Source organism: Choloepus didactylus, chromosome X (assembly GCF_015220235.1).
Source record: "Choloepus didactylus isolate mChoDid1 chromosome X, mChoDid1.pri, whole genome shotgun sequence".
In the NCBI taxonomy this organism is placed as follows: domain Eukaryota; kingdom Metazoa; phylum Chordata; class Mammalia; order Pilosa; family Megalonychidae; genus Choloepus; species Choloepus didactylus.
In genome coordinates this window covers 58,639,792-58,667,750 of record NC_051334.1, presented here as the reverse complement: position 1 = coordinate 58,667,750, position 27,959 = coordinate 58,639,792, and the positions used below count along the sequence as shown (strand labels likewise).

Here is a 27,959-nt window from a genome sequence, read left to right as displayed (position 1 = left end):
AGAGATCAGCTTTTCTTCGGGATTTGCATATGCGTCTCAGGGCCCTTCCCCTTTCTATGTTCACCAGAACTCCAAAAATCCTCCGCTTTTATTTTGGAGTTTTTCGTGTTGTTTTTTTTCTATGCCTGTCTCCTCTCTGCTGGGCTGGCTGCTCTCAGATTCTCTGGTGTCTGGTCTCAGTCTATCTATGGTTGGAGTTTGTATCAGTAGAATGAGTTTCCGATAAGGGCTGCCACTGCAGTTCTCCCTTCTCCTTCCCGGAGCTGACAGCCCCTCCTCCCCCGGGACTGAGCCTGGCAGGGAGGGGCGTGGGTCCCCTGGCCGCAAAAACTTACAGATTTCGCTGATCTCAGCAGTTCCACGTTTTCATGAGTGTTGTATGAAGTATGCCCAAAGTCAGATTGCTCTGTGGTGTCCAGTCCACGCAGTTCCTGGCTTTCTACCTACTTTCCTGGAGGAGTAACTAAAACATACAGCTCACCAGTCTGCCATCTTGCCCCGCCTCCGATAATATACTTTTACATGCAAAAGTTATTAGTTTCAATCCAGTCAAATTTATCTATTTTTCTTTGGTTACTTTTGATCTAAGTGTCATATCTAATGAAAACTGTTTAATCCAAGGTCTCACAGATTCATACCTACATTTTCTTCCAAGAGTTTTATAGTTTTTGCTCTTACATTTAGGACTTTGATCCATTTTGTTTTAATGTTTATGTGACACAGTGCTCCAAATTTATTATTTTTCATGTGGATATCAAGTTGTCCCAGAGCCATTTGTTAAAAAGACTGTTCCTTTCTTCATTGAATGGCCTTGGCACCCTTTTCTAAAATCAATTGATGATAGACATGTGTGTTTATTTTGGGACTCTCAACTATATTCCATTGAAACAAGTATCTGTGCCATTTCCACGTGATCTTAATTATTGTAGTTTTGTAGTAAGTTTCATATCATTAAGTGTGAGTCCATCAACTGTATTCTTTTTCAAGAGTGTTTTGGCTATTTTTGGGTCCATTGCATTTCTCTGAATTTTAGGATCAACTTTTCAATTGCTGCAAAAAATCCATCTCAGATTGTAATAGGGATTGCATTGAATCTGTAGATCATGTTATTAAGTTACTGAATCCATGCATATAGGATGTCTTTCATTTATTTAGCACTCCTTTAATTTATTTCAAAAATATTTTGCTCTGGCTAGAACCTCAGAAATAATGTTGAATTTAAATGGCAAGAGTAAATATCCTTGGCTTGTTCTTTCTCTTAGGGAGAAGCTCTATTTCAGATAAAGTAAATTAACTGTCGGAAATTCATTTGTCAAAATCAAGTTGAGAGTGTTTTCTTCTATTCCTTTTTTAAAATTTTTTTCCTTGCAATTTTATTGGGATATAGTCACATACTGTATCTGCCAGTTTGGATATGTTATGTCCCCCAGAAAACTCATGTTCTTTAACTAATAAGTCTTGTGGGGGCAGACTTATTAGTCTTTTGACTGGGTGAAACTGTTTCCTTGTTTCCATGGAGATGTGACTCACCCAAATGTGGGTGAGAAATTTGATTAAGTTATTTCCTTGGAGGTGTCAGCACTGCCCATTCAGGGTGGGTCTTGATTTGTTCACTAGGGTAATTAAGTGAGATCGGGAGCTGACAGAGACTGACGCTTGGAGATGCTTGGAGATGCAGACAGAAGGACATTTGGAGATGCTAAGCTAAGAGATGAAGCCCAGAGTTTGCCCTGGAGAAGCTAAGAGAGGACCCCCAAATGCAAAGAGAACTGCCCTTGGGAGAGAAAAGCAAGAACACAGAGGATCTCAGAGAAAGGAGCAAAGACAGAAGCCCAGAGACATTTTGGAGAAAGCCATTTTGAGACACAACCTAGGAGCAAAGGACAAGCAGATGCCAGCCACGAGCCTTTCCAGCTGACAGATGCTATCAGCCTTTCTTCAGTGAAGATATCCACTTGTTGATGCCTTAGGTATGAACACTTTTATGGTCTTAGAACTCCATATTTGTAACTGAATAAATCCCCTTTATAAAAGCCAATTCATTTCTGGTATTTTGCATAACTGCAGCTGCAGCAAACTGGAACGCCATACGGTCATGCAAAGTGTACAATCAGTTGTTCACATTATCATCATATAGTTGTGCATTCATCACCACAATCAATTGGAACATTTTCATTACTCCAAAAAGGATATCTATATAATACATAAGAATAACCTCCAGAATGACCTCTGGATTCCATTTGAAATCTCTCAGTCCCTGAAACTTTACTTGGTTTCATTTCTCTTCTCACTTTTCATCAAGAAGGCTTTCTAAATCCCACAATGCTGGGTCCAGACACACCCCTGGTGGTCATGTCCCAGTTGCAGGGAGATTTATACCCCTTGAAGTCATGTCCCACATAGGGGGGAGGGCAGTGAGTCCACCTGCCAAGTTGACTTAGAGAGGCCACATCTGAGCAAGAAAAGAGGTTCTCTGGGTGTGACTCTTAGGCATAGTTATAAGTAGTCTTAGCCTCTCCTTTGCAGTAACAAGCTTCATAAGAGCAAGCACCAAGATTGAGGGTAGCCCCAATGTTTGTGAGAATATAAGGAATTCCAAAGGTGGATAAATGTAATATTTCCACATTTTTCCCCAGTTCCTCAAGAGAACTTTTCAAATACTTTTTCATCCTCTGCCCAAATTACTCTGGAATGTATTGGGGCTTCACACTAACTTGGACATACAAACTGGATCTCACTCCCTGTTCAAGGTTCCATGCAATTATGGTATTTGAATACACTGACCATACGAGTTAAATTATATAGCATGCTACAGAACATAAAGATTTTCCACCAAATAAACATCTCTACCTTTCATCTCAAACAGTAGTTAAAGTTTTAAAACAGTCAATATCATCCTTTACCCTTTAGTCTTATTTATCTTAGTCCTAACCAAGTCCATTTCATTCATATCTCTAATTGAACTCTGATCTCTTTTTCAGCTTCTTTAATATTTACTGTATGAGACACTGTTGACATTTGTAGCTACTAAACTCTAGCTCTGAGTCTCAGATACCTGAAGTTCCAGGAACCAACCAAGTTATACACAAGAGCTCAGCATCTCACAATCTAGAAATAACCGTTACCACTCAGGAATAGAGGTAACTGTTGTAAAAGCTTACAATCTAGGAACCATTACAGTGAGTCTTCCCTGATAACCTATGCTCTCAGATTCAATTCTCAGAGTTTGCACATTATAGTTAGTGAGGTGTTATAATTTCTGTCTTTTCATTTCTGGCTTATTTCATGCAACATACTGTCCTCAAGGTCCATTTACTTAGTTGCATACCTCACAACTTCATTTCTTTTTGTAGCTGCTCAATATTCCATTGTCTGTGTATACCATAGTTCACCATTCCATTCACCAGTTGATGTACCCTAATGCTACATCCATCCATTGTGAATTGTGAATACTGTCACCATAAACACCAGTTTGCAAATGTCCATTTGTGTTCCTGCCTTCAATTCTTCCCAGTATATACCCAATAACAAGGTTGCAGGGCCATATGGCAGCCCCATACCTAGCTTCTTATGAAACCACCACACTGTCCTGCAAATGTGCTGCACCATTCTACTTCCCTACCAACAGTGATTAGGTACTGTGCCAGTTTGGATGTATTATGTCCCTCAAAATGCCATGTTCTTTAATACAATCTTGTGGGGCAGAAATATTAGTGTTGATTAGTTTGGAATCCTTTGATTGTTTCCATGGAGATGTGACTCAATGTGGGTGAGACCTTAATTGGTCTTAATTTGATGGGTCTTAATTGAATCACTGGAGTCTTATAAAAGTGTTCACAGAAGGAGGTGCTGCAGCCAAGAGGGACACATTGAAGAATGCACAGGAGCTGAGAGAGAAGCTGGAACACAACCTGGGATCAGCAGATACCAGTCATGTGCCTGGTAGAAAGAAAGCTGTACCTGACAGAGAATGAACACTCACCCGATTGTGGAGAAGAAAAGAATTTATTCATGATCTTGCAAGAACAGGCATGCAGCCAAAATGTAGTGGCTGGCATGCTGAACAATAGAAAGCAGCACAATTTATTCCTGAGCCTGGCATGCAGATCCTTCCATTGTTTCCCCATTGGCTGGGTATTCCAGAGGTTACAGCCTATCCTAGAGGTCTAACTAACTCACGTGAGTCCCATTCCCCACATTTTTACCCATGTAAGGAGTTGGTGCCAATCCTAGGCTTACCTCAGAGGCCCTTTTCTTCCCTTTAACTGTGGAGCCAGTTTGAGCTAGTTTTGTTTAGTTTCCATTTCCCCTATTTCACCTCACCTTTATGTGAAAGCTAAACTTAACCCCATTCTCACAGATTTCCCCCTCTTTCCTTTAAACTCCTTTTAGTTTTCACATTCTATTTTCTTAAATTTGCTAAGAGCAATTTTTCATATTCTTCATCATAGGGATCTTCCTCTTTGAGGGGGTATAAGTTGTTTTGCTTATACTGTATAGGCATTTGCTTGGTTAGGGGGTTTCAATGAGTCTCTGAGCTAACCCTTGGGTACATGGGATGATGCAGCATCCAACTGCTGTGAGTACCCCAGCTGAAATGATAAAGGAAGTTAAGATGGATAGTGCAACCTCTTTCCATTTCCCAAACCAGATTTCCAACCATCCTATGAGTGGGTTGTTAATGCCAGAATTTTTTGCCAATTCCTCGGGTAAGGCTGTCAAGCCCTGAAAAGCCTTGGTGATAGTTTCATCTGGTGCTGTATTACTGGGGATGAATGTGCAACAACTACCTCCAATCATAACACAGATGCCTCCTTTTTCAGCTAGCATCATGTCTAGGGCCATCCTATTTTCCCACACCATTCGGCTAGTAGCATCCAACTGTCCTGCTATTCCCTTAACTGCATCCCTGGTATAATTGATAAATCTCTGCTGATTATAATATATATATAATTAATCCAATTCATATTTTTGTTAATGGTGAACCACCGGAATAAGGATGATATAAACCCTGCAGCTACTTGATTTCTAGCCTTAAATTCATCTGGGATTCCCCGGGGAACTCCTATATTATCTAGATAAATTCATTCATCAAAGGAAGCAGGTAAACTTTTCTTTCTTTTTCCCTGGTTTGTATTTCCTCTTTCTTTTCAAATTCCATGGTGAATGGGATAGCCAATTGAACTAGAGCACAGGTCCCTCCCCACTTTTCAAGTAATGCTGGTCAGAGGATGCCCTTTCCTCAGTACCAGCAGAGATCTGCTTGGGCTATGGTCAAACTGGAGAAATTGCCAGTACTATCCTTACATTCCACACTTGTGTGCACAAGGCCATAGTCCCAAGATTCTGGAGCCCTTCTTCCCATATAGAGAGACAGGCAGAGTGGTTTCCTGGACCAAGGTGAGAAGCTGGTATTGCCTTGGTGTTTCCTTTTTTGACTGGAGGGAAGAGAGAAGACAACATACTACAATTTTCACCAGGAGTAGCGTTCAGGAAGAGGAGTACCATATGCTTAAACTCCTTTTCATGCTTTTCCATACCTAATGGAAAGGGCACTATTTGAGGAGTGGGTCAGCCTGTTGCACTTTGTAGCAGTTGCTTTTGTTCAGCCTTTGGACTGTATATTTAATCCATTCTACCCAGGCATTTGTATGCCCATACCCTGTTTCTATTTCTATGATTTGCTTTAAGTCCTCTGCCTTGAGTATCCTGATTATCTTGGGATCATTTTGAATTGGGGAACTGGCCCCTGGCTGAGTTTCCTCTGGCATCACTGAAGAGCTAACTGGGGAGGGCATTGTTGGGGGCGTGTTTGATGTGGAGGGGAGGACCTGTATATGGAACCTACCCAGAGGATCTTTACCAGTGACATTTGCCCCCATTCCATATATTCCATCAACTCCCCCATTTGGTATTTTGTCTGCTCCATTAATAGTTATTGCCACTGGGTTACACTGGAGAGTTTTGCAATCTGGTGGGGTATTACCTTTATAAAAGGTTATCTTACCCTTTAATGGCCTCCAGATTGGTGGGATCCATTCCCTATTCACAGTCCATCCCTTATACTGTGTGGTTCACCATACATCAGCCCAAGAGGGGCAAGGGCCATTTCTAGTTAGTTCTGGACATAGGTATTTATTTTCCCCACTCAGCCACTGCTGATGTTCCAGATTCTAACAGTCTATTACCTGGCAGGCATCAAACTGCAGAGTCTGGGACTCCAGGCCTTCGGTTACATTTATTACCAATTTGACAGGACTCGTTGCATCCTGAGCATGGAACATTATAGCCAGTATAATTATTCTCATTCTCAGACTGAGCTTTAAACCCCTCATCTGTCAGTCTCCCAAGGTGCTAGACAAAGTGGTTGTGGGTGATGGTCTGCCTTCTACGAATTACATTTAAGTAGAGGGATATCTTTTTTGCAAAGTTCATTGTCCAGGGCCATTATTAATTATGGTAGAATTAGTAAGATACAGGGTTCTACCCATTCCTCCACCTTTCCTGATATGTCCTCCCAACTATTGTCTTTTCAGAATGATTTTTAAGGGATTCAAGGTTGGAGTTATTTTCCAGGATTTGGACAGAGTTGCTAGGTACTTATCATCTGGTTCGGGTGCTGGTCCCTTTACTCAGGTGTAATGAGTCCAGCCTCTTTCTGCTGTTCAGACTGCAGTTTCAGTTGTTAACAAAACTTGATAGGGTCCTTCCCAGGCCGGTTGCAGTTTGGACTCCTTCCACGACTTGATTAGGACCCAACTGTTGGGTCAGTGTTGATGGGCAGCAAATTCAAGAGGCGGGGTCTGAGCTAGCAAACCACAATGTCTGAGGGATGACAAACTAGAAGACAAAGCCGGTATATAATCCTTAAGGAAGAGATCCTTCGAATCTAGGGAAGGGAGTTCTCCAGTTCTCCTGGGAAAAGGCAATCCAAAGAGCATTTCATAAGGGGAAATACCCAGTTCTTTTCTAGGGGCAGTCCTAATCCTCAATAGGGCTGTGAGTCGGCATTTGATCCAGGGTAACTTTGTTTCCAAGACCAACTTTGAAAGATGCTTCTTTAAGGTTTGACTCATTCTCTCTACTTTCCCTGAGGATGGCAGATGCCAGGGTGTATGGAAGTCCCATGTGATACCCAGGCTTCACATTAACATTCTGCAACACATGGGAGGTAAAGTGGCTACCATTGTCTGAATCTATATTCTCCACTAACCCATAACGGGGAATAATTTTTGAAGTTCCTGATGCTGTAGTGGAAGCCAGAGGATACACTTCCATCCATTCTGTCAGCTCTACAATAACCAGAACATGCTTTAGCGGACCTATTGGGGGCATTTCAGTGTAATCAACCTGAATGCTCTGGAATGGCCTGAGGCCCAGCTCCCTTCCCCCTTGTACTTGCTTTCTTAAGACTTTCTTATTGACCTTTTGACAAATTATGCATCATTCACTTATTTGTTTAGCTACAGTATAAAGGCCCACACATCCAAAATGCTTAAGAACCAGATCACACATGGCCTGTACTCCCCAATGACTCCCCTGGTGCAAAACTGCTAATACCTTCATTATTTATTTAACATTTGTCTGCCATCCGGGAGGAGCCATCTCCTTTGATCATCTAAGGTCGCTCCCAATTGCTCCAGCTCTTTCACTTCTTTTGCAGAGAATTCAGGGACCCCAAACTCTTTGGGAGTGCAGGGTATCAGAACCATTAATTTCAAAGAACCATTAATTTCAAAAAGGCCTCCTTAGCCTTTTCATTAGCTAAACTATTGCCTTTTGCCTCAAAAGTATGACCTTTCTGGTGTCCATTTATATGCACCACTGATGTCTCTCTAGGTAAGAGTAGATAGGCTAATACTTGTTTTACCAATTCCCCATGGGCCAATTCTTTCCCTTTGCTGTTAATCAATCCCATTTCTTCCCAGATCTTTCCAAAGCTGTGGACTACCCCAAAGGCATATTTAGAGTCAGTGTAGACTGTACCATCCTTTCCCTCTAATAATCTGAGGGCTTGATTTAATGCATACAACTCACAAGTCTGAGCTGACCACTCATTGGGCAATCGGCTTGCTTCTTTCACCTCATAAGTTAGCCCATCTACAATTGCATAGCCATTGTGCCTCCTTTCTTCTAGGACCCTAGAGGACCCACCTATGAACAATCTTTCCCCCTAGTGCAGGGGAAAGTCCCTTAGGTCAGACCAGACTCAGGTTTGGTACTCAATTAGGTCTAAACAATCATGCTCAGGAATCTCCACTTGGTCAGGCCCCTTCCAAATGAAGGAGGCCGGATTTAGGCTATGATCTGTTGTCAAGACTAAATCATATTTTCCATTAGGATTCCCTCATATTTCAGAATTTGGGAGTCAGCCATATTCCCACTTCCTGAGACAAAATCACCCTGACCTGATAGGGAGTGCTAACAACTTAAAGCCCCTCAAAAGGCCAGTTTTCTGCTTTCTTCTACCAGGAGGGTGGTTGCCACAACAGCTTGAACACACCCAGGCCATTCCCTGGAGACAGGATCTAAAATTTTGGAAAGGAAGGTTACAGGTCTTTTTTGGTCTCCCCAGATTTGGGCCAGAACCCCCAAGGCTGTCCCCTTATCCATTGTAACAAACAGGTGGAAAGGTTTTTCAAGGGAGGGAAGGGCTAGAACAGGAGCTTGCACCAGTGCCCTTTTGAGCCCCTCCAAGGCCTCTATCTCCCCCTCTTTCCATTCTAATTTGTTGGGCTCTTCCTCCAATAGTTTTTGGTATAGCCCCTTAGCTCAAGATGCATAAGAATCAATCCATAATCTACAGTACCCCACCAATACCAGGAATTTTCTTAGTTCCCTTTTTTGTCTGGGGAAGAGGTAATTCAACTATGACCTGAATTCTTTCTGGATCGGTCTTCCTTTTTCCTTCACTGATGAGGTGGCCCAGGTACTTGACTTCCCTTTCTACAAATTGCAGTTTACTTTTTGATACCCTTAGTCCTTGATCTCCCAAAAAGTTCAATAGATTCTTTGTAGCTTGAGCCACCACCTGTCTTTCTTTACCTGATATTAACAGATCATCTACATACTGTAAAAGAGTGATTTCAAACAGGATTGAAAATTTTTCCAGTACTCTTTCTAATTCTTGTCCAAAGAAATTGGGGGATTCCATGAAGCCCTGGGGGAGGACTGTCCATCTGTATTGCTGCCTCCATCCAGTGAAGGGATTCTCCCACTCAAAGGTGAACAAGTCTCTACTCTCTGGATCAAGGGGACAGGCCCAAAAGGCTTCTTTCAGATCTACTACACTAAATCATTGATGATCGTAGGGGATCTTACTAAGGAGAGTGTAAGGGTTAGGAACCACAGGGTGCTGAACCTGGACAATTTGATTAATGGCCCTTAGGTCCTGTACCATTCTTCAACTACCATCTGTTTTCTGGACAGGTAGAATAGGAGTATTGAAAGGGAACATACAGGTCTGTAAGAGCCCATCTTGAAGGAGCCCCTCAATGATGGGTTCAAGTCCCTGTCTTCCCTTTAGGGGAATGGGATATTGTCTTCAACAAACAACTTCCCCTTCCTTCTTCAATTTGATTTTAATAGGGGGAACCTGCAACATCCCCATTTCCTTCCTTCACCCATACTTCCTCCTTGATGTCCTTTTCATCTTCTTTGGTGAGTAGGGCTAAAACAACTTCTATTTGCCCATCCCTTACTTCCAAATCCAGCCTCTTGGGTATTATCAGGTCTCTTCCCAGCAAATTACTCCCGGCTTCTGGGATGTACAACAAGGGGGTCACAATTTGGTTATCCTCCCAACAAATATTAGTAGGCTCAAGAATGGGAACTTTAAATCCCTCCCCTTTAACCCCCAAGACTGTGAGGGAACTACTGGAGAGTTTGGTCCCCTTCGGGAGGTGGTTTACAGATCAAGCTGCTCCGGTATCCACCAAAAATGTAATTTCCTGTTGATATGGGCCCACCTTTAGATTTACTAAAGGCTCCTGGTGGGCTCTTGAGATGAGGAGCCTCTGACTCCCCTAGTCCTCAAAATTCATCAGGGGTATGACCCTGCCTTCTTTCTTTAAATTTGGACACCCCCGTTTGAAATGACCAGGTTTCCTACAGCGATAACACCCTGCGGAGTCCTGCATTATCTTTGCCCCTTTATCTAAGTTAGCCCAGCCTGCTCCCCTATCTCGCCTCTGCCTGCTTCCTCCCTGCCCTCTCTAATCTTTTCTTGACCATGTGGTCAACCCTGCTCATCATGACCTGGGCTTTTTGCTTCTGCTTTTCCTCCTCCCTTTTTACACTTTCTGAGACTCCCTCAGTAACTCTTCCAGTGGCTCATCCATCCATCCATCCATCCATTTTCTGGATCTTTTTCTGAATGTCAGGCCAAGACCCCTTTATGTAGCTGACCTTTAGCATTCCCTGGGCCACAGGGTCATCAGGGTTCATTCCTGAGTATTTCCTCACCTGGTCCCTCAATCTTTGCAGGTAAGCAGAGGGAATCTTGTCTTTTTCTTGATTTACATCAAAGGCCTTATTCAAGTTCTGAGATTTGGGTATGGCCAATTTTGTCCCCTGTATAATGAGGCCTCTAAGATCCTTCATTTGTGCTCTATCCCCCTGATCATTATTATCCCAATTAGGGTTTACATTGGGAAACTTTTGCTCTGCTGCCATTACCCCTTGTTCTGGTGGATGCTGCCTCTCCCTTTCTTTCATAGCCACCCTCCTCACCATTCCCCTTTCCTCCCCCATAAAGAGGATATTCAGTATGGACATAAGTTCAAACAAAGTATATAAGCTAGGGCCTAGAAATTGATGCAAATGCTCAGCTAGCCCCGTTGGATCTTCCATTAATGATTTCATCTCCTTTTTGAAGTTTCTTACCTCTGTACTCATCAATGGGGCATTTACATAACCAATCTCTCCTGGCCCTATAGGTACTTCTCTCAAAGGGTATAGAGGCTCAGTGGGATTATGCTCCCTCACCCTCTTTTCCTCAGGGGTCTTTGGAAACAGAAAATTCTGTATATCCTTCTGTGCTGGTTTGGATGTATTATGTCCCCCAAAATGCCGTTATCTTTGATGCAGTCTTGTGTGGGCAGGAAACGTATTGGTGTTAGTTGGGTTGGAGACTTTTGATTGGATGTTTCTGTGGAGATGTGATCACTCAACTGTGGGCGAGATCTTTCACTGGATAATTTCCATGGAGGTGTGGCCCTGCCCATTCAGCATGGGCCTTGATTAGATTACTGGAGCACTATATAAGCTCAGACAGAAGGAGCGAGCTTGCTACAGCCAAGAGGGACACTTTGAAGAGTGCACAGTCCCTGATTTTTGGAAGGCTACTGATTTTTGTGTGTTGATCCGTACCCTGCCACTTTGCTGTATTTGTTTATTAGGACTAGAAGCTCTGCTGTAGATTTTTCAGGATTTTCTACATACAGGATCATGTCACCTTCAAATAGTGAAAGTTTTACTTCTTCACTCCAATTTGGATGCCTTTTATTTCTTTTTCTTGCCTAATTGCTCTAGCTAGAACTTCCAGCAGAATATTATATAGCAATGATGACAGTGGGCATCCTTGTCTTGTTCCTGATCTTAGAGGGAAAGCTTTCAGTCTTTCTCCATTGAGTATAATGTTAGCTATGGGTTTTTCATATATTGCCTTTATCATATGGAGGAAGGTCCCTTCTATTCCTGTCCTTTTGAGAGTTTTTATCAAGAAAGGATATTGAATTTTGTCAGATGTCTTTTCTGCATCAATCAAGATGATCAAGTGTTTTTTCCCCTTTGATTTATTGATGTGATGTTTTACATTAATTGATTTTCTTGTGTTGAACCAGCCTTGCATACCTGGAACAAATCCCACTTGGTCATGATGTATAATTCTTTTAATGTGCTGCTGGATTCAATTTGCAAGTATTTTGTTGATAATTTTGCATATATATTCATTAAAAAGATTGGTCTATAATTTTCTTTTATTGTAGCATCTTTGTTTGGCTTTGGTATTTGGGTGATGTTGGTTTCATAGAATGAGTTAGGTAGCTATCCCTCCTCTTCAATATTTTTTGTAGAGTTTGAACCAGGTTGGTTCTAATTCTTTTTTGAATGCTTGGTAGAATTCACATGCAAAGCCATCTGGTCCTGGACTTTTCTTTTTTGAGAGCTTTTTTGATGACTGATTCAATCTCTTTACTTGTGATTGGTTTGCTGAGGTCATCTATTTCTTCTTGGGTCAATGTTGGTTGTTCATGCTTTTCCAGGAAGTTGTCAATTTCATCTGAATTGTCTAGTTTTTTGCATATAGTTTCTCATAGTATCCTCTCATTATCTCCTTTATTTCTTCAGGATCAGTAGTTATGTCACCTTTCCCATTTCTTATATTGTTTATTTGCATTCTCTCTCTCTCTCTCTCTCTCTCTCTCTCTCTCTCTCTCTCTCTCTCTCTCTCTCTCTCTCTCTGTCTCTCTCTCTCTCTCTCTGTCTCTCGTTAGCCTAGCTAAGGGTCCATCAATTTTACTGATTTTCTCAAAGAAAAAGCTTCTGGTTTTGCTGATTTTCTCTATTATTTTCATGTTCTCAATTTCATTTATTTCTGTTCTACTCTTTGTTATTTCTTTCCTTCTGTTTGCTTTGGGGTTAGTTTGCTGTTTCTTCACTATTTCCTCCAGGTAAATAGTTAATTACTCTATTTTTTGTTTTTCTTCTTTGTTAATGTAGGCATTTATGGTAATAAATTTCCCTCTCAGCACCACCTTTTTAAATGCCATAAATTTTGATATGTTGTGTTTTCATTTTCATTTGCCTCAATATATTTACTGATTTCTCTTGTAATTTCTTCCTTAACCCACTGGTTGTTTAAGAGTGTGTTTTTTAGCCTCCATATATTTGTGAATTTTCCAGCCTTCCAACTGTTATTGATTTCCAACTTCATTTCATTGTGATCTGAGAAAGTGTTTCATATAATATTGATCTGTTTAAATTTATTGAGACTTACTTTGAGGCCCAGCATGTGGTCTATCCTGGAGAATGATCTATGAGCACTTGAGAAAAATGTGTGTCCTCCTGTTGTGGGGGTGCAATGTTCTGTAAATATCTGTTAAGTCTAATTCATTTATCATACTATTCAAAATTTCTATTTCCTTATTGGTCCTCTGTTTAGATGTTTTATATATAGATTAGAGTGCTATATTGAATTCTCCAACTATTATTGTAGAGGTATCTACTTCTCCCTGCAATGTTGTCAAGTTTGCCTCACCTATTTTGGGGCACTCTGGCTGTGTGCCTAAATATTTATTATTCTTATGCCTTCTTGATGAATTGTCCCTTTTATTAATACATGGTGTCATTCTTTGTCTCTTTTCATTGTTTTACATTTGATGTCCAATTTGTCTGATATTACCATAGTAACTGCTCTTTTCTGGCTGTTGTTGGCATGAAATATCATTTTCCAGCCTTTCACTTTTGACCTATTTTTGTCCTTGTGTCTAAAGTGAGTCTCTTGTAGACAGCATATGGAGATGTCCTATTTTTAAATCCATTCTGCCAGTCCATGTCTTTTGATTGGGGAGTTTCATCCATTAGCATTTAATGCTATTGCTGAAAAGGCAGTACTTCTACTATTTTTTCTTTTGGATTTTATATGTCATTTCTTGCTTTTTTCTCTCTTTCTACCCTTACTGATTGTTCCAGTTTTCTAATGCTGCCATTATGCAAAATACCAGAAATGGATTGGCTTTCATAAAGGGGATTTATTCAATTACAATTTAGAGTTCTAAGGCCATAAAATGACCATATTAAGGCATCAACAAGAGGATACCTTCAGTGAAGAATGTCCAATATTGTCTGGAACACTTCTGTCAGCTGGGAAGGCACATGGTGAGCATTTGCTGCCCCTTTGTTCCCAGGTTGTGTTTCAAAATGGCTTTCTCCAAAATATCTCTGGGCTTCTGTCTTCATTCCTCTGTCTCAGCTCCTGTACAGGAGCTTCTTTCTCCCAGGGCATTTCTCTCTAAGCATCTGGTTGTCCTCTCTTGGCTTCTCTGGGGCAAACTCTGGGCTTCATCTCTTAGCTTAGCATCTACAAATGTCCTCCTGTCTGCATCTCCAAGCATCTCCAAGCATCAGCATCTGTGTTGCCTCTTGAGCTCTCTTAAGTACTTGGAGACATTTGGAGATGCTAGCCCAGAGTTTCCTCTGGAGAAGCTAAGAGAGACAAGCCCAGGGACGTTTTGGAGAATGCCATTTTGAAGCAACCTGGGAGCAAAGGAAGAGCAGACACCAGCCACATACCTTCCAGCTGACAGAGATGTTCTGGACACCACTGGCCACTTTTCAGTGAAGATATCCTCTTGTTGATGCCTTAGCTTTGACACTTTTATGGCCTTAGGACTGTAAAATTGTAACCAAATAAAACCCCTTTATAAAATCCAATCCATTTCTGGTATTTTGTGTAACAGCAGCATTAGCAAACTAGAACAAATGGATAAGGGGAAGATTAGGAAGAATTTTGAGAAACTTGATAGAAAATGCCTAGATTACTTTTAAGAGACTGTTAGCAGAAATATGGACTCTAAAAATACTTCTGATGAGGACTTAGGCAGAAATGATGAATGTGTCATTGCCAACTGGAAGAAAGGTGATCCTTGTTTTACAGTATCAGAGGATTTGGCACAATTGTGTCCTGGTGTTGGATGGAAGGCAGAATTTGAAAGCAATGAGCTTGGATACTTAGTTGAAGGGGTTTCCAAATTAAATGTCAAGAACACAGCCTGGCTTCACCTTGCAGCTTATAGTAAAATGTGAGAGGAAAGAGATAAGCTAAGAACTGAACTCTTGGGTAAAAAGAAACCAGAAATAGATGACTTGGAAGATTCTGGGCTTCCAGACAGGGAGACCCCAGAGGCCTCATGTGAAGATTTATCCAAACATAAAACCTGACTGCCATTTCACTACAAGGCAGGATTGGAGATGGAGTTACCCAGAATGTATTTGTGGAAAGTTCTATTGTCTAATGGTTTTGACCCTTGTGTGCTGCATGCCAAGCCAACACATTTTTTGCAAGTTCTGTGTAAATGGAACCATTGCCAGTCTGTACTAAATGAGACAGAAAAGGGATGGATTGAAGGAGAAATTTCTTCAAAGACAGAACCATGGAAGTTGAGGTCTGGAGTAAAAAAATCTTGGGCCAGGAAAGCAGAGCAATCCATGCATGTGGAAAGGGTGAGTTTGACCCAGAGGAAGAGGGCAGGCCTTCCACCTCGATGCTGAGGAAGAGTGCTGCCACCCTGGGTGTCAGAAGGATGGAGCACATTCCCTCGGGACTGGGGAGAGCCTAGCCACCACCACACTGTTCTGAATGGGTTGAGCATGTGCCCCAGAGATGGAAAGAGTGTCCAGTTGCCACCCCGATGTTTGAGGAGGGTGGGGCCTATAAGAAGATGGTCTCCCCAATGCGTGGATATGTTGGAGCACTCACTCCAGCATTTGGAGAGAAAAGGGCTGCTGTGTAAGCCTTTGGAAAGGATGAGACTGCAGCTCTCTCAAGCCCCAAGGATAGAACATTGTTCTATAGATGACTCTCAGACTTTGAAATCCAGTGAAGTTTGCCCTGCGGGTTTTAGGAACGGTTTCAGACCTTTGACCTCTGATTTTCTACCAATTTCTTCCCAGGGCAATGGGAGAATTTATCCTATGACTGTCCCTCCTTTGTGTATTGACAGCAGATAACTTATTCTGAGTTTCACAGGTCCATGGCCAGAGAATGTTAGGACTTTGTACTTATCTGTATTGTGATGGAGTGAATGTATTTTTGCATTTGGAAAGCACGTGTTTTTTTGGGGTCCAGGGGGTGGAATGTTCCAGTTTGTATACATTATGTCCCCCAAAAGCCAAGTTCTTTAATGCAATCTTGTGGCGGCAGATTTATTAGTCTTTTGATTAGGGTAGAAACTTTTGACTGAGAGTTTCCATGGAGATGTGACTCACCCAACTGTGAGTGATACTTTTGATTAGATGATTTCCATGGAGGTGTGACCCTGCCCATTCAGGATGGGTCTTGATTAGTTCACTGGAATATTTAAGAGAGAAGCTAAGAGCTGACACAGCCCCAGATGCTTGCTGATACTTAGAGATGGTTGGAGATGCAGACAGAAGGATGTTTGGAGATGCTAAGCTAAGAGATGAAGCCCAGAGTTTGCCCCAGAGAAGCTAAGAGAGACCTAGAGACATTTTGGAGAAAGCCATTTTGAAACACAACTTGGGAGCAAAGGAACACCAGACAACAGCCATGTGTCTTCCCAGCTGACAGAGGTGTTTTGGATGCCATCAGCTGTTCTTCAGAAAAGATATCCTCTTGTTGATGCCTTAGTTTGGACACTTTTAGAACTCTAGATTTGTAACCAAATAAACCCCCTTTATAAAATCCAATCCTTTTATGATATTTTGCATAATGACAGCATTAGCAAACTGGAACAATATTTTCCATCCTTTTACTTTTAATCTACATATATCATTATGTTTGAAATGAAATGCTTGTAGACAGCATATAATTGGGTTATGGAGTATTTTTTTGTCCAAAAATAATTTGGCTGTCTTTCCATTGGTTTGCATATACCATTTACCTTTAAAATAATTATTGATACATTTGGATTTAGATCTCTCATATTATTTGTTTTCTGTTTGTCCCATCTTTTATCATTAATTTTTCCCTTTTCTGCCTTCTTTTTTATTATTTGAACAGTTTTTATTATTTCAGTTTATCTATTGTGATTTTTATCATTTGTCTTGTTTTAATATTTTTAGTTATTGCTCTAGGGATTGACAAATATGTACAAATATTTTTAGTTATTGCTCTAGGGATTGAGAATATTTTAAATGCTTTACTACTTCAATATGAATGTATAAACTTTACTTTATAAACATGTCACTTTATGCTTCTGTGTTCATGCTATATTTGTCTTATATATTATATCTACATGCATTGAAAACCCTACTACATAATGTTATACAAAGTTATATTTTTTGCCTTCTACCATCCAACATGTTTTAGAAGACTCAAAAAATTAAGAAAAATCTATTATGTTTACCCAGATATTTACCATCTATTTTGTGCTTCCTTTAATCCTGATGTTCTATGTTTCCTTCTGTTATCATTTTTATTTGATCTGAAGAACTTCTTTTAGCACTTCTCTTAGTCTAGGTCTGCCAACTACAAATTCTGTTAACTTTCCTACACTGAAAATATTTTTATTTCACCTTTTTGCATGAAGGATATTTTAGCTGGATATAGAATTTTGAGATACAATTATTTTCTCTTAGTACCATAAAAATGTGCCAGTTCCTTCTGGCCTCTAGGATTTCTGATGAGAAACATTCAGTCATTAGAATCATTGTTTCCCTATAGGTAATTTGTCATTTTTCTCTAAATGCCTTCAAGATTATTTCCTTATTTCTTTGGTTTGTAGCAATTTGATTATGTGTCAGGAAATGGATTTCTTTGGTTTAATACTATTTATGGTTTGCTCAGCTTCTTCAATCTCTAGGTTCATGTTAATCAACAACCATGGAAGGTTTTTGGCCATTCTTTCTAAAATACTTTTTCAGGCCTGCCCTCTTTCTTTTCTCAACCTGGAACTCCAATGACATCAATATTAGTCCTTCTTTATTGATACTCAGGTCCCTGTAAGAGCATTCTATGATGTACAGATTAAGCCTCAGTCTTAGGGAGCCAAGTTTATCCTGAAGTCTTGAAGGGGTGGCTTTCATAAGTGATCCCCCCTTCTCCAGATGTGATGCTAGGCTTAACATGGATTCTTGTCCCTTTTTGAGGGTTAGAGCATTTTTTGTGTTTTCCAGCACCAGCTGCAGTGAGTTAGTTACAGTGCCCTCAGTTTCTCTTGCCCTTCCTTCTGCAGATTTAGATTTTTTTTTTCCTTATGGGAGTTAGGGTAGATTGGTCTGGGCATAATTTTGGTCTTGGTCATTGCTCTCCTCCAGCTGTAGTGAGTTTCTACAGGGCTTTCAGGTTACAATTTTGTTGTTTCTCTGACTGAAGATTAAGGATTTTTTTTTATTAAATTCAGTTTTATTGAAATACATTCGCACACCATACAATCATCCATGGTATACAATCCACTGTCCACAGTATGATAACATAGTTATGCGTTCATCACCACAATCTATCTCTGAACATTTTCCTTACATCAGAAAGAACCAGAACAAAAATAAAAAATAAAAGTGAAAAAAGAACACCCAAATCATCCCCCTATCCCACCCCATTTGTCCTTTAGTTTTTATCCCCATTTTTCTACTCATCCATACACTAGATAAAGGGGGTGTGATCCATAAGGTCTTCACAATCACACTGTCACCCCTTGTAATCTACATCATTATATAGTTGTCTTCAGGAGTACAGACTGCTGGGTTGGAGTTTGGTAGTTTCAGGTATTTACTTCTAGCTATTCCAATACATTAAAACCTAAGAGGTGTTATCTATATAGTGCATAAGAATGTCCACCAGAGTGACCTCTCGACTCCATTTGGAATCTCTCAGCCACTGAAACTATTTCGTCTCATTTTGCATCCCCCTTTTGGTCAAGAAGATACTCTCAGTCCCACGATGCCGGGTCCATATTCATCCCCGGGAGTCATATTCTGCATTGCCAGGGAGATTTACACCCCTGGGAGTCGGGTCCCACGTAGGGGGGAGGGCAGCGAGTTCACCTGTCGAGATGGCTCAGTTAGAGAGAGAGAGGGCCACATCTGAGCAACAAAGAGGTACTCAGGGGGAGACTCTTAGGCACAACTACATGCAAGTTTAGACTCTCCTTTGTGGTAACGAGCTTCATAAGGGCAAGTCCCATGCTCGAGGGCTCAGCACACAACCCGCCAGTCCCAATGTTTGTGACAACATCCACACCAGTCCAGGTGAGGATGTCCAACACATCCACACCTTCCCCCAGATCCTCGGGGCTGGGGAGGGGGAGGCTGTAAATATATTTTTTATTATCTGCCCAAATTACTCTGGGATGTGTCACTATTTCACTCCAGCCTATACTAAGCTACCGTATCTCACTTCCTATTCAAAGTTCCATGCAATTGTGGTGTTTGAACAAATCGACTGTAGAGCTGTACCATTTAGAAAATTTAGATCCTGTACCAAATAGATATCTCTTCCCTTGGTCTCACACGGAAGTTGAAGTTTTAAAAAACAATCAGTTTCAACCTTTACCCTTTGGCTTGGCTTGCCCTGGTCTTAACCAGACCTGCTTCGTTCATATCACTAATTGAAGTCTGGGCTCTTTTTCAGCTTTTTTTTTTTTTTTTTTTTTGACAGTGGCTGTATGCACTAATACTGACATTCATATCTGCCGAGCTCTAGCTCTGAGTTTCAGGTGTCTCAGAGATATGCATTGTTCCAGAGACTAATCAGGTTATATGCTAGGGGATCAGCATCTCAAAGTTTAGAGATAGGCATTACAATTCAGGGATAGAGTTAACTGCTGTAAGAGCTTACAATCTAGGGACTATTACAATTATTATGTCCATGTTAGGCTATGTTCTAAGATTCAATTCTGAGTTTACACATTGTAGTTAGTCCATATTGGTGAGGCATCATCCCTCTCACCATGTTTTCTCCAACACTTTTACTCCTATATATATATTTTCCTACAATTTTATAGAGTTATATTCACATACCATACATTTATCCACAGTGTACAATCAGTTGTTCCTGGTATCATCGTAAAGTTGTACATTTATCACCACAAGCAGCACTTGAACATATTGATTACTACAAGAAAAATTGTTTTTTTTTTTAGCAATAAGAAAAAAATGATAAAAAGAAAAATAACATGTCATACAATACAATATACTAGTAAGGACAGCAAATAACACCACTACCAAGAATCCCATATTCCTCCCCTATATCCCCCTCATATACATTTAGCATTGGCATATCGCCTTTGTTACATTTAATGGAGGTATATTACAATGTTACTGTTGACCATAGACTCCAGTTTGCTTTGATTATGTTTTTTCCTGAATACCATCCCCTTTTCAACTCTCTACATGGTTGACATTCATTTGCTTTCCCACATGCAAAAACATTTTTATGTTCGTATATTTAGTAACAGTCATTGGCCACTCCAGTTTTTGCCAAGTTATACAGTCCCAGTTGAAGATTAAGGATTTTGTTCCATATGGGGAGATAAGGGAAATGGTCTGGGCAGAATTTCAGCAATGGCTGCTGTTCCCCTCCCTAAGCTACAATCACAGGAGGTCTTTTTCAGGATTCTCCCTAGCCTTCCCTATTAATACCTGATGAGATTACTGGAGGAAAAGTCTGCAAGAGGGTGTAAAACCACATATGTCTACAGCCCTCAGAGGCTTCACATTCTCACACTAGCCTGCAGCCTGCCCTTAGCAATTCATTAATATTTTTAGTTTATTCTTATGAGTTTATATGGCATTTGGCGATATCTGTGCCATGTAAGCAAATGTTTGGGTCCTCTTTCTCCTAGCAAACACCTGTCTCTACAGATTTTGGGTTAGCTGTTTGTCCTGCAACCTCAGTTTTCTTATGGAAATTAAGTAATTAATTTTTAACTTTAAAAATTTAAAAGAAACTCTAGGTTTCTTTTTCTTGTTGCAAGGGTGGTAGAGATGCTCTTTTCTACTCTACATTTCTGAGCTGTTGCACAGAATGTTGTATGAACCTGGGGACAATATTTGAGGCTCTGTTTATCTTCCAGCATCCATCCCCCAGTTTACCAATTCCCCCACAATGGTGATCACGGTGGGCTTACCTGCTCGAGGCAAGACCTATATCTCCAAGAAGCTCACACGGTATCTCAACTGGATAGGAACACCAACCAAAGGTATGTCTTTGGAACCCTGTGCTCTACAATCCCCTATGGTCCCCTACAGCCCCTTACAAGCTAAAAACACAGTGAGGTAGCAGGACTCAGAAAATCTAAATCCCTTCAGCACCAGTAATTCCTCCTCATCATTATTACTAGAACTAGGACTATTACTACTACTACCACCATTACTACTGCTACTACTACTACTGCCGCCACCACCACCTCTACACTCATCCATTTTACAATTTCTTGAGCACATATTCTGTGCCCAATCCTATGCTGGGTGCTGGGCATAGAAAAATAAGTAAGATCAGGTATCTGCTTTCAAGGAGCTCCATTATCTCCAAAAAACTGTATGAGGAATGTACTATTTGTATTACCATTACTGCTATTACCATATCAATACTATTATTTTTATTACCATTGCCTTTTCATCACCTTTATAGTTGAGGAAGGTAAAGCCATAAGAGGTGAAGTGCCTTGCCTAAAGGAATATGGCCAAATCAAGGTCTGTTTGATTCCAAAGCCTGACGGTCACTGTACTGGATCTAATGCTTGGCTCTACTGATGGGAAGAAAAAAGAATCCTGTGTGCCTCTCTTCCCTCTCTTTGTCTCCAAGTCTTCTCCTGTCTTTCTCCCATGTCTTCTTTCCCTTCATCTGTTTTCTCTTTCTCTAATTCACTTGTGAAGAGTTCCTGAAGACCCATTCTGGGCACTGAGGATGGAAAAGTGAATGAGACCCAGGCCCTATTTTTGAAGAGTTCTGATCTGTGTAAGATCACCTCTTGTGATCTGCATAAGAATGCCTCATTTCACCTGGGAATCCTAGAGCAGCATACTGAAGCTACTCACAGGAAGGAATCACCAACCAAGGCAGTGAAAGTTTCCTGAGCTGGGTCCTGCAGGAGTAGGGGATTGGCAGAAGAGGAGAGAAGGAACAGCTCATGTGGAGGACTGCAAGTTCTGAGGAGCCTCTGCTGAGAGTGGAGGTACATAGGTCACTGGGAAATGGGTCTCTTCTATGATGTCCCTTCTTCCTGTCTGCTCTACCATAGTCCTTTCTCACAGAGGCCTCCAGGGTCATATTTAAAAGCACAAAGCTGGCCATGCCTACAGCTTCTGAGTCTCCCTGCCCTACAAATTTAAATCCAAGCTCTTAGCTTGTCATTCGAGGCCCTCCACATTCAGGCCCTGCCAGCCTCTCAGGCATCAGCCACAGTCCTGATCACCCTTCCAACTGCCCTGCCTTCTGCCAGTGCCATACCTCAGCTCAAACTGTTCCTCTACCTGGAGCATTTGTTCTTCACCCAACTCCCCATACCTGCCTAAAAAGGGCCTGCTTATCCTTAAAGGCCTGATTCAAAATGCTCCTTTCTCCAAGAATCCTTCTTACATCATTTCAAGTGGACTTAGTCTTTCCTTTCCTGTCTTTTGCATGGTTTCATGATGGCTTTGCCAAAGCACTTAACAAACTGTATGGGAGCTCTCTTTTCCTGGTTTGCTCTCTGTTCCATCTGTTGGACTGAGCTCCTTGTGTGCTCCATTATGAGGATCTGGTTTATTTCTGAGACCCCAGAACTTATGACCTGCTTCACAGTTTAGGCATCAGAAAGTATTTGTTGAATGAATGAATGAATGAATGAATGAAATATTACATTACCTCATTGGCTGCTTATTCCCCTTTTTCCTCCTTCCCTTCCATCCTCTCGGGTGTTTCACCCTTACAAATGGGAATCTATGGTCTATAAAGTGCGGTAAATTTAGACTCTCCCTCAAGATAATGAAAGAACATTGGACTAGGAGTCAAGAGACCAGTTTAGTTCTGCCACCAGCAGACTCACTATTGGTCCTTGGCTATTGATTTTGCTCCCTAGATCTCAGTTTCCTTATCTTTCTGATGGAGTGGAGCATTGAAAGGGTTGTAGTTCATGTAAAGTAGAGGAGTGGAAAAACAACTGTTTCAGTTTCCTGGCTGCTAAAATAAAGACCATGCAATGTGTTGGTTTAAACAACAGGAATTTGTTGGCTCATGATTTTGAGGCTAGTAGAAATCCAAAATAAAGGCATCATCAAGCCAATGATTACTCTCAGAAAACTGGTGTTCTGGGTCTGGCTGCCAGTGATCCTTGGTCCTTGGCTTTTCTGTTACAAGGCAGTGCACATTGTGGCTTCTGCTGGCTTCTCTGGGTTCCATTGACTTCTGGCTTCTTCCTGTGGCTTTTTCATTCTGTGTCTGAATTTCATTCTGCTTATAAAGGACTCCAGTAATAGGATTAAGACCCATCCTGATTCAGTTGGGCCACACCTTAACTAAAATACCCTCATCCAAAGGTCCCATATTTAATGGGTTCACACCCACAAGAATGGATTAAGATTAAGAACATGTTTCTCTGGAGTACATAGCTCCAAACCACCACAACCATCAACTTTGGAGTCAAACAAACTTAGGTTTGAACCCCAACAACCAACTCTCCATTCATTAAGCATGAAAATTACTTCCTATCTCTGAACTTCAATTTACTCATTTGTAAAATGGTGTATTTGACCCCTACTTTGCAGGGTCGTTGTAAGGAAGAAAAGAGCTGGTATCCATAAGTTGAAGCTTTATCAGTACATTATATAGTCACAAATCATACCTGCTACTACCTCTGAGGTCCCTCCTAGCAAGAACATTTTCAACCACTGGTATCCTCCCAAACTCTTTACTGGGGCCCCCTGCTTTCAGTGTTTAATTTAGGCCAGTATCGAAGAGAGGCAGTGAGCTACAAGAACTACGAATTCTTCCTCCCAGACAACATGGAGGCCCTACTTATCAGGAAGTAAGTATATGACTTTTTAGGGGCCTGTGGTGGCCCCTGGCTGAAAGACGCTTTTATTCAAATATTGGGGGAGTGGGGGAGAGCAACCTGGGTCAGGGAAAAGGCCCTCTAGACTCTCAGAGGGTGGTTGGGACATCCCTTCAACCATCCTACCCAATGACTATTTCTGACCTTGCCCATCCCCTGCTCAAGAACCTTTTAACAGTGTCCTACTGCCTACAGAAAAAAGTGAAAACTTCTCAGTCCAGCTTTTGAAACAAGAGTCTCAGTAACTTGGCCCACTCCAGTCTCTCCAGTTTCATCCATTCAACCTCAAGGTCTTTCTCCCATACAAGACTCGGAGCACTTCTAGAGTAAAATCAGTCTCATTTATTCATCCATGCTCTCATAATAGGATCCAGCAAAGAGTAATCACCAGAGATATTTTGCTGAATACATAAATGCATTGCCACTGTCATGCCTATGCTTGCACTTTTTCCCATGTCAAGCATGCCTCCTAATTCTGGACCATATACTCAGACTCTGTGCAGGTTCATAAACCAGTTTAGCCCGAGCTCCATTAGCCCAAGCTTTGGAGCCCTTTATATTATGGTTTCTATCATTAATCAACTTTTCCTGGGTATGTTGCTTTATTCCTGTTCCTAAGCTATGCACACAGAGCTCCATTCTGCTGTGACCCTTCTGTGCTTTGCATAGTGACTAGAACATTGGGTGCCCTGTGTAGATGTTTGATAGATGAAAGGGTTAATGTAGGACATATGAGAGATGATGTAGAAGATAGTACAGAAAGAGGAGGAACTCATTCTGGGAGGGGGGGGGGGTGGAATTTCTGTTTCTTTCTTGGTCTTTTTCAGGCAGTGTGCCCTGGCAGCCCTGAAGGATGTCCATGACTATCTGAGCCATGAGGAAGGCCATGTTGCAGTAAAGAAATTTGTATTTTTGACTCGGGTTTCTACTTGAATGGAGAATAGTTAATATGTACTGAACATTTACTATGTGTCATGAATTATTCTGAGAACTTTGTATATATTACTAATTTTATAGCCCAAAGAAATCAGGAACAGAGAGATTTAATAATTTCTCAAAGTGGCACAACTTGTAGGTGGCAGGGATAGAACTAGAATCCAGGCTGTGTAGCTTCATGACCTACACTTTTAATCACTATGCCCTACCACTCCACCCCCAATAATTCAGCAGGTCCATATTAGAATTGAATGTTAGACTGCAGTACAAACATTTTTGAGTTCTAGAGACTTGCCTAAACATCTAGTCAATTTAATCTCATGGACCCTTGGGATAGGATTTGAAAATTCTGAAGGGTAAAGAGATCCTTAAATGATCCCATCTATGGTGCTGAGGATAGGGAGTTGTTTGATATTCTTGAGGACCTCCAAGGTGATATAGAGGGAAGAAGTCTGACCTAGGAGTTAGGAGAACCAGTTCTAGCTATGCTCTGTCAGCAACTCTCAATGATCTTGGTTCACTCTAGGTCTCGGTTTCTTCACCTATAAAATGACCGTAATGAAAACCCACACTGTACTCTCATTGTTTGAGACCCACAGAGTCTGGTGCATTTCCAAGCAGACAGTAAGGGCTCAATGGTGCTTTTGAAATTGATATAAGCCAATTCCAAATCCTTCCTGATCCTGTTCAAGTTCCACCCCTACTGGAAGCCCTCCACTTAGCACAGCAATGGACAAAGAATAGGTGCTCTATTAGTGCCAGACCCAGAGTAAACCAAGCTCATCACCTGTCTCTAGGTTTTTGATGCCACCAACACTACCAGAGAACGACGGTCACTGATTCTCCAGTTTGCTAAAGAACATGGTTACAAGGTACAGTAACATTCCCACTCTTATCTGGAACCTACTTATCCAGCACAAGCCCTGAAGAAAGGCAAACTAGGGGTTTCAGAGCAACCAAATCAGTTTCCATTGGCAGAAATACTTTAATTTGGTTGTCTGGCTTTCCAGGTCACAGTTAGAAGCAGCAAAGCAGAACAGAAAAGGGGAGATGCCACAATAGGTAGTGGAAGATGATAGCTGACAACCTGTCACCATGGGTGATGGGAGTGAATAAAGAGGAGAGAGAACCTTACAGAAAGCATATAAAGGAACTAAAAACCAGTAAAAGCACAAAACAACAATCTAGGGACATTCAATTTAGAGTCACTCTGCCTCTAAAACTTAGAGGCTGAAAGCACCACTGTATGAGAACATTATGTTATCAGAGAAGCCCCTGGGGATGAATCAGAGATATTGAGAAGGGCTTGAGCTATATTTGGCTCCTATCAAACATACTTCCAGGCTGGAAATCTCTCTTCTGTTTCTTTGTAGGTCTTTTTCATTGAGTCCATCTGTAATGACCCTGATATTATTGCAGAAAACATTACGGTAAGGAGCACTAGTTACCCTTTTTCCTTACCCTGCCTCAAGCTTGAATAATGCTTAAAAATATTTCTCTGAGAGTAAAAGCATTACTCCAAGTCCTCCATGGGCTTCCCCTCCCACTTCCTGTAGGAAGCATTCCCTGATTGTCCTAGTCCACAATGATCCCATGAAATTAAATGAAGCTAACATATTTAGAGCACCTAATATGCAAAGGCACCAAGCTTGACCCTCATTTATTTTTCACAACAAGCCTGCATGTTAAGGATCATTTCAATGTTGGAGAGATGAAAGTGAGGCTTCAAGAGGATAAGTGAATTGTCAAAGATTCATACTGCTGGAAAGAGATAGGGCTGGGACTGGTTGTCAGGCTTGGCTGTCTACCTAAAAAGTCGATGCTCTTTATTCTGCCCTAGAGTGTGTATCAAAGCATTCACTGCCCTTAGATTCTGGGCATGTGGTCTAGTACCAGATCACTTACCATATTTTATTGTTATCTATTTCATCAAATTACTGGAGCCCAGGGACAGAAGAAACTTGAATCCTCTTTCAGTCATCCTTCAAATACTTGAACTCTCAGCTGACTGCTTGTCTAGATTTTCTTTGCATGCCCCTAGTGACAAAGAGAATCATTGCCTTCAAATGCAGCCCAAATCATCAAACTGAAATCTTTCTCCCCATAATTTCCACTCATTGTTCCTATTTTTACCTTTTAGGGAACAGTAATGTCCCAAATCTCTCTACCCTCTTCATCCACTCATTTATCCATCCATTCATTGATTCAACAGAAATTGATTGTATACCTAGACTGGGTCAAGAACCATTCTGGGTATTGGAAATAACGAAATGGATAGAGAAGAGTCCTGCCTTGAGCTCACAGTCTAGAGAGGGAGACTGACAAGTATATAAATAGAATTTTGATAGATAGATCAAAATAGATCAGTGCTAAGATGAGAAAAAAAAAGGAGTCTGTGGGAGCACAGTGGTAAGGACCTAAACTTGCATTCAGGGCAGGGATGGATCAAGGAAGACTTCTCCATGGAGGTGATAGCTGAATTGCATCATGTAGCATGCATAGCAGTTTGGCAGGAAAAAATGGTACATGAGAGAATAGCATATACTATAAGCTATTACAAGTAGCTTAGGTTGGCTTAAGCAAAGTATGTAGAGGAATGGGATATCAGTGGGAGATAAGGATGAAGAGATCATTTGGGGCCCAATCATGCCAAGCCATGAGCCACATGCTAAAAGAGTTCACATTTTTTCCTAAAGGACATGAGGAAATGGTGAAGGGTTTTAAGCAAGGGAATGCCATACTCAGATATGCATGTTAGAAATATCCTCCAGGCTGCCGGTATGGGGTATACATCAGAAGTAATAAGACTGTAGACAGAGGAATCAGTCACAAATCTACGGTGAGCATCCAGGAAACAGAATGAAAGCCAATAAGAGAGATATTTGGAAAGTAGAGTGGAGAGGATTTAGTGACTGCTGAGAGGTTGCGGATTATAGAATGGAGACATCTAGGATGACTCACAGATTCCTTTTAGACTCAGGTGATTGGGGGTGGATGATAGTGCCATTCACTGAAATAGGGGATGTGGGAGGACAAGGTGAATGTAGGGGGATTAGGAGATATCAGCCCTTCAAAAATCTAAAGACAAAGAGTCACATTCTCCTAGTAAACACTTAATACATGTAAGCCATTATGACTCTAGGACAAGATCTCTAGTTCCTATTGCCTTAACCATTTCTCACCTCACAATTTCCGTTCCTCTTATAAATGTTCTTCTTAAACAGTGCATGCTCTGGAACTGAATATAATGCAACAGGCCTCATTTGACCACACAGAGATAGGAATCAAGAGCCACCCAGTCCTAGCTTCTCT

The 27,959-nt window shown here is 41.2% G+C and overlaps 1 protein-coding gene across 1 annotated transcript in view; it reads left to right on the top strand.

Annotated features, from left to right (window-relative positions):
* Positions 1 to 27,959, top strand: part of PFKFB1 (6-phosphofructo-2-kinase/fructose-2,6-biphosphatase 1) — a 336,515-nt gene that overhangs the window by 236,622 nt on the left and 71,934 nt on the right. Inside the window, 5 exon segments of the mRNA XM_037821028.1 lie at positions 20,754 to 20,879; positions 23,591 to 23,684; positions 24,539 to 24,605; positions 25,445 to 25,519; positions 26,021 to 26,077. Of these exon segments, the coding sequence (XP_037676956.1) occupies positions 20,754 to 20,879; positions 23,591 to 23,684; positions 24,539 to 24,605; positions 25,445 to 25,519; positions 26,021 to 26,077 (419 nt within the window).